This window comes from Ovis canadensis, chromosome 2 (assembly GCF_042477335.2).
Source record: "Ovis canadensis isolate MfBH-ARS-UI-01 breed Bighorn chromosome 2, ARS-UI_OviCan_v2, whole genome shotgun sequence".
NCBI lineage: Eukaryota > Metazoa > Chordata > Mammalia > Artiodactyla > Bovidae > Ovis > Ovis canadensis.
The window spans coordinates 103,262,563-103,276,773 of record NC_091246.1 but is presented as its reverse complement, the minus strand read 5'-3'; the positions used below and the strand labels follow the sequence as shown (position 1 = coordinate 103,276,773).

The 14,211-nt window shown below is 45.7% G+C and overlaps 1 protein-coding gene across 4 annotated transcripts in view; it reads left to right on the top strand.

Annotated features, from left to right (window-relative positions):
• Positions 1–14,211, top strand: part of ZNF395 (zinc finger protein 395) — a 48,085-nt gene that overhangs the window by 20,369 nt on the left and 13,505 nt on the right. For 3 of the 4 annotated variants that reach the window (XM_070292253.1, XM_069576699.1, XM_069576700.1), the window contains exons 2-3: positions 8,799–9,045; positions 10,811–11,043. In XM_070292253.1, coding sequence (XP_070148354.1) covers positions 8,799–9,045; positions 10,811–11,043 — 480 coding nt within the window. Of the gene's footprint in view, positions 1–4,812; positions 6,102–8,798; positions 9,046–10,810; positions 11,044–14,211 lie in introns of those variants that run through there. The other variant, XM_069576698.2, reaches the window with a different exon arrangement.

The window sequence follows — 14,211 nt, the reverse complement described above, 5'->3', positions numbered from 1 at the left end:
TTCAGAGGAGCAGGAATACAAGAGGCCTCTGTGTCTCGAGATCAGCATTTCAGGCATCACAATCACTCAGCTTCCCTTTCTGGGGTGTGCACCATTCAGGGACTTACCTAAGGGGTCCCATGTTGTTAAGCATTTTATTTTAAAATTTTTATTTATTTAAAAAAATGTGTATTTATTCGGCTGTGCTGGGTCTTAGTTGTGGCAGGTAGCATCTAGTTCTCTGATGACCAGTGATCGAACCAGGGCCCCCTGCATTTGGGAGCTTGGAGTCTGAGCCACTGGACCACCAGGAAAGTCCCTGTCAGGCATTTTAAATTCTCTCCTCTGTGCTTTAGATTTGGGAAGGTGGTTCTTACGATGCCAGTTTTCCCTTTTCATAACTGTAAGTGCCTCTGATAGACTTCCCTGGTGACTCAGTGGTAAATAACTTGCCTGCCAGTGCAGGAGACACTGGTTCAATCCCTGGGTCAAGAAGATCCGCTGGAGAAGGGCATGGCAGCCCACTCCAGTATTCTTGCCTGGAGAATCCCATGGACAGAGGAGCCTGGCAGGCTACAGTCCATGGGGTTGCAGAGAGTCGGACACAGCTGAGCGACTGAGCATGCACACACACAAGTGCCTCTGATAGATCCCTTCTTCCCAATGAAGCTCACACTTCCTTCCTCACAGCACTGTGAGGATCAGACAAGGCAACACGAAGGCCCCGGGGAACTCCAAAGCCCTTCCATTTGAGCCCCTGTCCTGCTCCAGGGTCCAGGGATGAGAGAACGAGTCCAGGGATGAACTAGGAAAGGCTGCAGACAGCCCAGCTGACTAGGCCAGCAAAGCAGTGGCCTTCTGAAGGAGCCTCAGTTTTCTCAGCTATAAAATTGGGATTAAATTGTCCCTCCGCGTTTCCTTGAGTTGCTGTGAGGTCAGGAAAAAAAGGAAGCCCCCAGATGTGTGTATCAAAGTGGAATCCCGAGTGCTATGCAGGCATTCATGGGTGGTTTGGGTTACTGTGCAGGTGGGAAGCTTTCTCTGCAAACTGCTGGAGGGAACTGTCAGTGCTCTGAGGCCGGTTCTCCCCGCCTCCTCCAGCCCGCTGGCTCTGGTTAGAATGCCGAGTCAGCAGTCGGGCAACTCCCTGCCTCCTACGGGAACTCTCACATAGTTTTGGTACAGCCGAATCAGGTTTAACCACAGTGCAGGCACCCACATGTGCGCACGTGTGTGCGCGCCCCGTGCAGATAGGAAAACAGTGCTGGCCCAGCCCTCCACCTTGCCTGGCATGTTTGCAGGCGTGCTTTTACTTATCCCTGCTTCCTTAAGCAGCATGCTCTACCTGTTTTCAAGAGCACACTGCGTAAGTCCCCTACACACAAACCTTCAAGATGCGAACTTTCAAAGATGCGAATGTGTATTCTCACGTTTCACCGCATAAATTAGTTCACGTGTCTGGCATGCATTGTCACATGCGTGCGTCCTCTACAAGTGGTTGTACTTTTGTGTGCTTTACAGAATACAGTGTCTTTATTTGAACCCCAGGATGTCCCAAAGCAGGGCTTCCCAGGTGATGCTACTGGTAAAGAACCAGCCTGCCAGTGCAAGAGACATAAGAGGCTTGGGTTTGATCCCTGGCTCAGGAAGATGCCCTGGAGGAGGGCGTGGCAACCCCCTCCAGTGTTCTTGCCTGGACAATCCCGTGCACAGAGGAATCTTGCAGGCTGCAGTCCATGGGGTTGCACAGAGTCTGACATGACTGAAGCGATTTAGCATGTACACATCCAAAAGCAAGCGTAAAAGCAGCGGTGATGTACATGGTACTGTTAAGTGCCAGCCGTTACACTATACTAGTGACTTTTCAAGGTACTGTAAGATTAAAAACAATTATCTTTTTTTATGTGTGTTTATTTTTAATGTACTATTTGTGTGAAAAATATCATAACCCTGTCACAGTACAGTACTATATAACTGGTTGTGTTAGCTGGATACCTAGGCTAACTGTTAGACTTACGAACACATTGGACTTACTAACACTCTTTCGGAACTTGTTTGTATATATGGGACTTACTGTACTTTCTTAGAATCAAGTCTAAGTGCTAAAATGCTACCCTTATTTTTGACATCTGCCTATCGTTTTAGGGTGAGTAGTAGGTCTTATTTCTTACAACACATTATTTTTTTAACTGTGTTTTATTTTTAAAATTTTTACTTAATTTATTTTTGGCTGCAGTGTGTCTTTGTTGCTACAGAAGGGGTTCTCGTTGAGGTGGCTTCTCATCGTGGCGCACAGGCTGTTGACCACGTGGGCTTTAGCAGTTGTGACGCACGGGCTTAGTTGCTCCATGGTGTGTGGAATCTTCCCAGATCAGGGATTGAAGCCACATCTCCTGTGTTGGCAGGTGGATTCTTACCCAAGGGACCACCGGGGAAGTGCACCACATATTATTTTTTAATCGGGGGCTTTCCTTACCTATGGGAATAGCAACATCTGTTCAAAATCATGCATTTAATGGGATAAGCAGGGGCTTGCTGTCTTGGGGAGATGGAGTCTCTTGGAGTTTCAGGTCCCTGAGCCCTGTGTTTCATACAGAGTAGTGCCTGCATGACAGCTGTGAATAAAGGACGCTGCTGGTTTTGTAAGTAGATGAGGAGGTAGGTGTGAAGGAAGAGGAAGCACAGTTGTTCCTGGGCTGAACTGTGAAAACCCTTTCCTTCCCTGTGGGCAGCACAAACAGCATGGTCTCTTTTACTTGACTAGAATGGCTCCTGTGCAGTCACATCAACAAAAGTATTTGTGGATCGGGGTCATTTATTATTTGCTGGGGAAAATTCAGTGTAACCAGATCAGGTGACCCGTTTCTGCAGCCCATATGCTGGGATATGAAAATAACTCCGCTATTTGGGGCCCTAATTTTCCTCTTCCGTTTTGCTATTACTTCTATTACTCAACGGTGGGAAGGCTGGGCCCTCAGTTACAGGAGATCCTGTGGAGAAGATCCAGCCCCGAACGGGAGATGGGCAGCCTTTAAGATCCTTGCCAGTCCTGATCACCTAATTTTAATTTTACCAGCAGTCTAAACTGTTATACATTGAGACAGTATAATCTGGTTTTTAAAAACCTTCAGATGAAGACAACGATTAAGATGACTTGAGGATCGAAATGGTCATTCTCTGAACGGCTGATTTAGAAATCTTGGCATGGAATCAATTACTAATATGCTCAACGCTATGATCTTAAGCTCATACCCTGAAAAACCTAAAATGCACACTATGCATTTAAAAAATGGGGTCATAGGGCCTGATGTGTAACTTGAGAGACCTAGATGTTTTCACGCAGGCCCTTGGCTACTCTTGGAGATTTTTCTGTCCAAAACCAGGCTGAGAAAAAGGTCCTCTGGGAAGAAATAATCAATGTATGCTCAATGAAGTGAAGTGGTTGTTTTTTTTTTTTTTTAAACTTTTCCTGGAGAAGGCACCCAGAAGAAAATAAAGCTTGAGAACCAGGTAGCATTTGGGCAGTGAGGACAGAGTATGACAACTTGCTTCTTTCTGCCAAGCAAGGTTCAGATGGTGAGGACCACAGACAGATTTGCATATAGTCATCAGTATGCTGTGGACGCATGCGGCATCTCTCTGTAACAGAGATCATCCCTGGGCAAGGATCGCTGAAGCATGAATTGTTTGGGACCAGTGAATTGTCTTCTTCTCCACTGAATTCCATTAGGCAGTAAAACGTGGTGTGCTGCAGCATTTTTGACCTTTACGTGAGCTTAGAATGTCACGTGGAAGGAAGACAGTAAGTGAAAACTTTACAGATTTAAAAGAAAATAATAGCAACACCGATAAAAGATTAAGAACAATATGCAGAATATTAGCCAGAGGTCTTAAAAACTCAAATCGTTGCTCTTTGCAGTGGTTACTCAGGGGAGATCATAAAATAGAAAGCTGAGGTTTAGTGGGGAATCTCAGCAGAGGAGTGATGCCCCTGACCTTGGTCCCCAAATTGTTCATTAGAGAAGCAGCAGTCTTCCATGCTTTGGCATATGGAAGTCTTACTCCAAGCCTCACCCTCTTTAATGACAAAAACAAACAGGAAAACAAAACAACCCCTCCCCCCCCAAAAAAAACCCCTTTGGTTGTGTAATGAATCAGTTTGACTGTATGACCTGCGTCCTGCAAGTGCTACTCAGTGATGTCATAGCTTGTTGCCATGGGAGGCTAAAGAGAGCAATCATTGTGCATGAGGGCGTGCACACACACACACATGGATGTGCTGAGACGAGGGGTTGTCTGGCAACAGTCACATGTCAAATGGCGATTTGCAGCTTAGAACCACAGAGAGGGTTTGTTTTCTTCTGTCTGTTCCAGTTGTTAAACTGATGGCAGATGTCCTCATTAAGAGCTATTAGCACATCAGAAGATGTTTGCTGAGTTTGGAAAAGGGCTCACCCCTTTTGGACATGGACCAAAATACATCTCCAGTAGCCAACCACACCCTGAGGAGGACAGCAGAGGGGATGAGAAGCAAAGAGAAGCAGGTTCTCTTAAAACTCTACATCAGCCAGGAAGTCTTTTTTAGCATGAGTTTATGTTTTAGTCAAAGACTTCTGTAACTCGAGAATGTAACATTGTAAAGTTGGATTTGCCTACTTGTTGAAACACTGTTATTGTTACCCTGAAATAGATGTTTCTTGATTTCTCTTTATGGTACCAGAACCCTGTGGCAAGTTAGGGACTGACTGGTTTATATGGAACATCTATAGCTCTGAAGAAAGAAACTAATAGGGAAGTGAGTAGAAAGTAGAGATCAGGGAAGGAGGATTTGAAGGAGGCAGTGGTTATATTGATAGAAACATACTGGGAGAGAGTTGGGATCCTCGATCTCAGGTATAAAGTGACAAGCAGTCCTGGAGAGCCCCTGGCAAATTCCGTATTACCCTGGCACCTCTGCCTGGCTGCATGGCAGACCTTTGTGTGCATGCTAAGTCACTTCAGCCATATCTGACTCTTGGACTGTAGCCCGCCAGGCTCCTCTGTCCATGGGATTCTCCAGGCAAGATTTCTCTAGAATGGGTTGCCACGCCCTCCTTCAGGGGATCTTCCCAACCCTAGGGATCAGACATGCATCTCTTACTCTCTTGTTTTGGCAGACGGGCTCTTTACTACTAGTGGCTCCTGGGAAGCCTGGCACACCTCTGTAGGTGCTTGAGTTCACTTCTGAATTCCTGAAGGACTTGAGGGATGGTGTTATCTCCAGAGCCGTGCTCCTGATTCAGTAGCCTACATTTAATCTAGAGTCATATTTTTTTGACTTCCATGCTATCAGTCCCCAGTGTAAATTTGGCTAAAATTTTCCTTAACTTTTGGGATTGATTCCATATCTCTCTGCGCCCTCATGAGGGCAATATGTGTATAAAGTTCTTCCCAAACCACTAAATGATTAACAATGACCTGGACTGTTAAACAAGATCAGAGGAAAGCACTGACCTTTATTTTGTAGGTAGGAAGCTAAGGTGCAAGTGGAAAAGGGATTTTCAAGGAAAGAAAAAAGCACAGGAGATGGATGCAGAAACTTGCAGGATTGGGAGCTGGGTTTTATTTGGTTTTGCTTTATTTTTTTCCTATCAAGGTTCACTGACATAGAGAAAAAAATACCACATAGGTCAGAAGCAACTTGAGTGTTTTCTTTTGAGAGATCTCACACCTACTGGACTAATGGCAGTATCATGCCCTTTGACACCAACGAGGCAAGAGTTCAGTCCCCTGGGACTGCCTTTCATGGTTGTGTTGCCTTGGCAACCTAAGCTGGCAGTGGCTCAGTTTCCTCATCAGAAATGAAAGACCATATGTTTGTCTTAAGTTGTTCTGAGGATTAAATTAGATACAGTTTGTGAAAGCTCGTGCTATTGGGCATTTAATAAAGGCAGTTTCCCTTCCTTCTTTCTCTTCTGCTTTTAAAAATTAAGATTTGAGCTCACTATAAATAAAGCAAATCATAAAATGTATTTCAGGGTGGAATTCAGGCCAGTCAAAGGAGAAAGGCCAGAGAACGCATGTGGAAAGAAGCCGGAAGTGGGCATGTTCACCAGCTGTGCAAATCCAGCAGGCTTTGGAAGGTGCAGCTTCACAAATCAAATAAAAAGTGTTCTTTACGTTAAAAAAAAAAAAGGCTTAGGAAAAAGAAAACATCATCAGAGACTGTGAGCCAAATATTTCAGGCTCCGTCTGAAGACTGGAAGCCCAGGAATTTTGGAAATGCTACCCTTTCTTCATGTTCAGTGGTAGAAACCTCAAACTTCCTGCTGTGGAAAGTGGGGGTGGCCGCTGTGTGTTGTGTGTGCGTGTGTGTGTGTGTGTTTTTTTTTTCTTTTGGTCAAGAGCAGGGTTCTTTCTTTCTCTGGAAGGTTGCTGCCATCTGACGTCTCTAAGTGGCACTGTGGCTTTGCTTACAGCTCGACATTAAACAGTGGGTTATGGGCATCCCTGGTGGCTCAGTGACCAAAAAACCTGCCTGCCAATGCAGGAGACGTGGGTTCCATCCCTGGGCCAGGCAGATCCCCTGGAGAAGGGAATGGCAATCCACTGTAGTATTCTTGCCTAGGAGGTCCCATGGACAGAGGAGCCTGATAGACTATTGTCCATGGATCACACAGATTTGGACGCAGCTGAGTGACTAACTCTTTCTGTGTGTGTGTGTGTTTGTGTGTGTGTGTGTCCACGTGCATGTGCACATTTCCGCCTGGGTGCTCAGAGTCACTCCGTCATGTCCGACTCTGCAACCCATGGACTGTAGCCTAGGCTCCTTTGTCCACAGGATCCTTCAGGCAAGTATACTGGAGTGGGTTGCCTTTCGCTTCTCCAGGGGATCTTCCCAATCCAGGGATCCAACCTGTGACGCTTGCATTGGTACCACTAGCGCCACCTGGGAAGTGCTTAAAGCAAGAGTTCGAGGCTCTTGTTTCTGGCTTGATGCCTGAAGATGACAGTAGGTGACTGGGTGGACACTTTTTTTTTGATGATGAAGAATTTACTTCTTGTGTTTTTCCTCCTTTTGATGACATGCATAGTAAAAAAAAGCTTTCCAATAGTGTTACTACATATAAAGTCACTAGATATCTAGAGAGGAATTCGTTAGGGTAGTCTGATTTTGACCTTTTTCTTACCTCTTCTTTGCTTTCTAGGGAATTCATGATGGAGATACCATACTCCCTGATTCTAGCCTGTGAAGCTCTGAGTAAAACATTTATTAAAACGTGCCAAACCCTTCTCCATATTTGCAACTGTATTATTAGCAGACAGGCTGTGGAGCATGGGTGGGATTTCCCAAGAGCAACTTGTTGACAGTTTTGATTCTCAGAGGCCCTAGAAGATTGACTTCCTCTTTTCTGGAATGGTATGGGCTTCTGAAGGTCAAGGGGTTCCCCCTCAACCACCCCTGCCCTGGGGCTTATAGAGTGCCAGGTGGTTAGAACCCACCTCTCAGGCATCAGCAAGCGTCTCGTCTTGTCACCTTTCTAGCCCTTCCACCATAAAATGTAGAGGACAGGGCTCTGGTTTCTGGAGTATGATCCGTGGAGGGTGCGCTGACACCTCTGACCAGGCAGAAATAATATGTCCAGTTTTTGGAGCAGCTCCTGCCCATCATGGGGTGACTGCAGAGGCCTGCAGTGGTCTTCCGTGGGTCCATGCAGGCTGTGGTCCTGCATTTCTATCAGCCCTGAATTCACAAGCAGCCCGAGTTGTTAGGGGCAGTGTACAGGCAATTGGGAGGCAGTGAGAAGATCAGGGTTTGGAATCAGGACACCAGATCCCATTTATCTGACACCAACAACCTTTATCGCCATGAATAAGTCTCTTAAGCTCCCAGGGTTAGTTTCCTTAAGTGTAAAACAAGGAGAGTTACCGTGGCTCATTTCTGTGGCTGTCTGCAGCTTTGAAGCCAGCTAAGTGTGGGATTCTGTGAGTATCTCACAGACACCCTCTTGTTCTAACTTGGTTGTTGTTCAGTCACTAAGTCATGTCTGACTCTCTGACTCCATGGACTGTAGCCCGCCAGGCTCCTCTGTCCATAGGGATTCTCCGGGCAAGAATACTGGAGTGGGTTGCCATTTCCTTCTCCAGGAAATCTTCCCAGATCAGGGATCAAACCCGTGTCTCCTGCATTGGCAGATGGATTTTTTTACCACTCACCACGCAGGGAGGCCTCTGCTCTGACTTCACACTGTCTTAATAGGATCCTGACCTGGAAAGTGACCCTTGGTGTGTATGCTGAGGGTCACTTTTCCAGGCACGCTAAGATGCTCGCTGTGGGCAGAGAAGTTTCGGTAACACAACCCAAGGGTGCAGCCATTAGGCACAATAATAAGGGATTTGTTAAATTAGCAGTGACGCAGCTGCCTAAGAAAACACAGCCATGTCTCCCAAAAGAGTTTCTGTAGAATAACATTTAATGATACAGTACAGCTGACAATAAGTGAAAATTCCCCATTTACCAAGCCATGATCCTGTTTTTTGTAGAAATGCAAGTATGTAAACCCTCGTGTAGCAGAAAGCCTGGAACACTGTCCAGGAAACATGGGTGTTTCTCTGGGAAGTCTCTTCTTGAGTGATTTGTTTTTCTGCCTATCAGGATGTTCTCAATGTCCTACTCGTAACAGATGTTTAGCTTTTGTAGAAAGAAAACCGTTGTAAAAATTACTTTAAAATGTCTCATCGTTTTTTATGGACACTCATGGGCTCCAGCTGTGTGGGGGGCATCTTCCTGATTCCCCAGATACTGGATAAAGGACCCTGTGTCTCCTTTGTCTCCCCAGGAAAGGCAACAGCATGGCCAGCGTGTTGTCCCGGCGCCTTGGCAAGCGGTCCCTTCTGGGAGCCCGGGTGTTGGGACCACCTGGGGCTGCCCCACCGTCAGAGCCTCAGGCAGAGCTGTTGGAGGGGGCGGCTCCCCAGCCCTTTGTTGCCTCCAAGGATCTGTCCTGCCAGGAGCAGCCTAAAGAAGTCCTCAAGGCTCCAGGCACCTCAGGCCCCCAGCTGGTGGCCTTTCACCCTGGGCAGAAGGTAGGTTGATCCCCAAGTAGACAAGTGTCCGCTGTCCCCATGCTGGGGTTCAGCAGCCCAGTGGTATCCCAAATGACAGGCCAGAAACTCCCTGGGCACTGACTTGAGTGCAGACCTTTTCCTTGCAGCCATATGAGCCCCTTGGACAGCAGGCTTCCCAAGAGAATGAGCCATTCTTAGCAGATCCAGAGCTCCTGCATGACAATTCTGGGCTCAAGCCTGCTCAGAGCCTCAGTGCAAAGCATGGCCAGAGCTCAGTTTCTCTTAATCTTTCCCAGTTTACAACTTTACAAAAACAAGGGAAAGGAGCTCAGATTTATGAGAGAGAGAAGATTGCATCCCACAGTCATGTATGGATGTGAGAGTTGGACCATAAAGAAGGTTGAGTGCTGAAGAATTGATGCCTTTGAATTGTGGTGCTGGAGAAGACTCTTGAGAGTCCCTTGGACAGTAAGGAGATTGAACCAGTCAATTCTAAAGGAATTCAGCCCTGAATACTCATTGGAAGGACTGATGCCAAAGCTGAATTTCTAATACTTTGGCCATCTAATGCAAAGAGCCAACTCACTGGATAAGACCCTGATGCTGGGAAAGACTGAGGGCAGGAGGAGAAAGGGACAACAGAGGATAAGAGGGTTGGATGGCATCACCGACTCAATGGACATGAGTTTGAGCAAACTCCGGGAGATGGTGAAGGACAGGGAAGTCCATGGGGTTGCGAAGAGTTGGACACAACTTAGCGACTGAACAACAACGAAGATTGCACCATTGAATTACCTTGAGACGTTTCAGGAGACGAAGGTGTCTGTTTAGTTGGAATGCCATTTGGATTCTCTTTTCCAGTTTCTGCTCCTCTGTGTTATCACTAGATCTGTTTGGCCTCATGCTATCGCTAGATCCAGATGAGTGGGCTTCTCGTTCATTGCCTTCCTAAGAGCTGATAATAGAGGCTCTACTTTCTGCCTCTCTTTTAAGACTTGTGTGGTCCAGATCTTTTTTCCCACAAGGTGAGGACCCTGCCAACTGCTAGGCACCTCTGAAAGCGGTCGGTCTGCATTTTCATCACTACCATCTTGCTCCCAGGTAGACTCAGGATTTTCTGAAAGCAGAAATGCAGAGTGTGAGCAATTCAAGGCAATAGTTGGGAACCAGCAGATACATAGAACTTTAGAGGCAAGTCAGGTTAAGATCTCAAGAAGATGGATACAGATTCCAAATTCATTTGATTTGAAATTTTAATCCATTTACATTTAAAGTAATTAGTGATAGGTAAGGACTTGCTATTGCCATCTTGTTAGTTTTTTTTCCTGTTTTATAATTCCTTTGTTCCTTTCTTCTCTTGCTGTCTTCCTTTGTGAGTTTTTTTTTTTTTTTGTAGTTCTGTGCTTTGATTTCTTTATCTTTTGTATGTCTACTAGAGTTTTTTCTTTGTGGTTTCCATGACGCTTACAGAAAACATAAGTATTTTAAGATGATATCAACTTTAGTTGTATATAGACTCCAAGTTTAAAACAAGAAGTCTCAGAAATTGATACTTTTGCTCTCTCCATCTAAAGAATTTATAAAGATTTGTTTCAGTGAGAACTGATCCACTTTGGCTGGTCTGGATGTTCAGGTAGGAAGCAGGTACCCGGGAGCATCTTCATGAACTAAAGATGAGTCAGAGAATGCAGTTTGTTTCAGGTAGCTCCTGGGTCCCAGAACCTAGAGCACATGGAGTGAGAACTGCCAAGTGCTGACCACTGGTTGCTCTTTCTCTCTCCAGGTTTGTGTGCAGTACGGGGGTCAAGAGTCCACAGGGCTGGTGGAGCGGCACAGTTGGGCAGAGGATAAGGTGACTGTCTGGCTGTTGGACCAGAAGTTACAGATCTGCTGCAAAGCGGAAGAGGTGTGGCTGGCCGAGCCACCGGGCCGCAGTCCCCAGGTGCCACCTCCAGAGCAGGGAACCCAGGCGCCAGCCTACAGGCCTGTGTCCAGGAACATTGATGTCCCGAAGAGGTTTGTGTGGGAGAACCTTGGCTCTGAAAGACATGTGGCTGTTGAGGTAGGGGTTTGGGGATGCCTTGGGTTGGGGAAGGAATGCAGAACTCCAGATATCTGTCTACTCCTGAAGGTACCAGTCGCACGAGATACAGTGAGAGTTTTTTTCCTTTGAAAAAAAACCTAGACGGGCATCTTTTCTTCCCCATAACTCTGTTATTGTTGTTTTGGTCGCACAGTCCTGTCTTGACAATTTTGCAGTTCCATGGACTGTAGCCCACCAGGCTCCTCTGTCTGTAGATTCTCTGGGCAAGAATACTGGAGTGGGTTGCCATTTCCCTTCGGATCTTCCCAACCCAGGGATCAAACCTGAGTCTCCTGCATTAGCAGGCAGATGCTTTACCGCTGAGCCTCCAGGGAAGCCCTGGTGACTCTGTTAAGAGTGATATATATATATAGCTTCATCTGGCTGAGGGCTATTTTTTTCCCTTTCCTGCTTAAACTAAAATTAGTTCTTAGTTTTTCATGATGAGAGAGAAAAAAAGTGGCTTAGATCAGGAGGCAGCAAGCATGTCCAGAATGGGCCAGATAGTAAATATTATGTCGGCTTTGTGGGACACAAGTTCTCTGTCACAGTTACTCTGCTTGGCTGTGATCTTGAGAAATCAGCTGCAGACAGAACTTAAACAGGCGGGCATGTTGGGCTCCAATTAAAACTTCACTTATGGATACTCAAATTTCAATTTCGTGTAATTTCCATGCATCATATGTCAAGAAATAATATCCTTTTGATTTGTAAAACCACTTGAAAACTGTTAAGCCAGGGACTTTCCTGGTGGTTCAGCAGTTCAGAATCCGCCCGACAATGCAAGGAACACAGGTCTGATGCCTGGTCTGGGAGGATGCCACAGCTAAGCCTGGGAGCTACAGCTGCTGAGCCCGAGTGCCCTGGAGCCCTCGCTCTGTAAGCAGAGAAGTCGCCGCAGTGAGAAGCCTGCGCCCGACAAACTAGAGGGTAGCCCCTAGCTTGCTGTAACTAGAGAAAGCCCGCACACAGCGAGGAAGAGCCAGCATGGCCAAAAACAAACAAATAAGTAAACTTTTAAAAAGCTATGCCATTCTTAACTTTCAAACCAGGCAAAAACAGACAGTAGCCTCAGTCAGGAGATTACAGAGCCCCAGCTAGATATTTAAAACCATTGATTTTGAATGAAAAATGTATACTTTGCTTTAGAAGTTTCCCCCCGCCCCAAGCTTTAGAAGTTTTAAAAAATTATTTAGAATTTTTTTTTTTTTGATCCCACTGCACAGTATGTGGGATCTTAGTTCCCTAATCAGGGATCGAACCCCTGCCCCCTGCCCTGGAAGCGTGGAGTCTTAACCACTGGACTATTAGGAAAGTTCCTGTTTTAGAATCTTTTTTTTCCCTGAGAATAAAAACTATACTGTGTTAGTTGCTCAGTCACGTTCGACTCTGTGACCCCTTGGACTGTAGCCCACCAGGCTCCTCTGTACGTGGGGATTCTCCAGGCCAGAATGCTGGAGTGGGTAGCCATTCCTTTCTCCAGCAAATCTTTCCAACCCAGGGATTGAACCTGGGTCTCCTACACTGCAGACAGATTCTTTACCGTCTGAGCCACCAGGGAAGCTCTATGTTATATACTCTATGCACATTGATCTTTTCAGATTAAAAAAGAAAATCTGCTAGTGAGATTTTTCTATGCTGTGCTATGCTTAGCCACTCAGTTGTGTCTGACTCTGCAACTCTGTGGACCATAGCCCACCAAGCTCCTCTGTCCATGGGATTCTCCAGGCAAGATTACTGGAGTGGGTTGCCATGCCCTCCTCCAGGGGATCTTCCCAACCCAGGGATCGAACCCAGGTCTCCTGTATTACAGGTGGATTCTTTACCGTCTGAGCTACCAGGGAAGCCCTAGAGTTCTGAAGTGGGTAGAGAATCCCTTCTCCAGGGGATCTTCCTGACCCAGGAATCAGACTGGGGTTTCCTGCATTGCAGGCGGATTCTTTACCAGCTGAGCTACTAGGGAAGCCCCGAGATTCTTCTATACAGGATATGTAAGCAGCTGAACTCCCTGCCCCTGCAATCTGTGTGTGTATCTGTGCATGTTACTGTTATTGACAGTATATTCTGTGTCTTGAGACCAGACCAGAGCAGTAAATAACATTTGTGATTGTGGATTCAGTGGAACACTGGCAAAGAATTTGTCTTTCTATTCTATAGAAATAAAAATACAAATAATCATTCAAAAAGGGGGCTGCTGACATGTCTAATACATTACTAGTCTCAGTTTAGCTGCTTCATGTCATATAATTTAGTGGATCTGAATTGTAAAGAATAAATTGTATAATACAGTCCTTTGAAATAGAGGTGCCACCTGGAAAATTATTTCAGACTGACTTTTCATACTTTAGCATTACCTTGTTGATGGCTTTCATTTTATTTTCAAATAGTGTAACTTTATATGGATTAAGGAAATTATGTATAAAATTTCATAGATCTCTGCTGTATAAAGCATTGAGGTTTGTTGGGAGATTTATTTTAGTATTTCTGGAGATTTTTTGCTCATTGGCTTATGTGCCAGATTCTGTTGACATTCAGAAGCTACCATATTATCTCATCACTGATATTGAGGGGAAGGGAAGGGAGTTGGTGAGTGGAATTGTTCTCCCTTAAATGTAAGTATAGAGACTTCCTGGTGGCCCAGTGGCTAAGACTCTGTTCCTAATTCAGGGGGCCTGAGTTTGATCCCTGGTCAGGGAAGTAGATCCCACATGCTGTAGCTAAGCTTGAAGATACTGTGTGCTGCCACTAAGACCCAGCACAGTCAAATACATTAAATAAGCAAATAAATATTTAAAAATTTAAATATAAAGCTAGAAAAGGAAGGTAATGATAGTGCTTTCGAATTCTAGCCAGGTGTCTTGTATGCCCTTGCTTTATTTCATTGCTTGGGCATGTCTTCCTTTCCCTCAAATAAAATTCCCAATTTTAAGCTGCAGAGTGAGAGTTAGGAAGTGAATTCCATGGAGAATGGAGCTACCTCTGGGTGTCAGCAGTGGGATGGGGCCCAGCCTGCTTTCCCTGGGGTTGACTGGTATTATCAGAGACACTCAGAACTGAGTACTTTTCATGAAGAATGGGGAGAGGTCCGAATGCTTTATTTA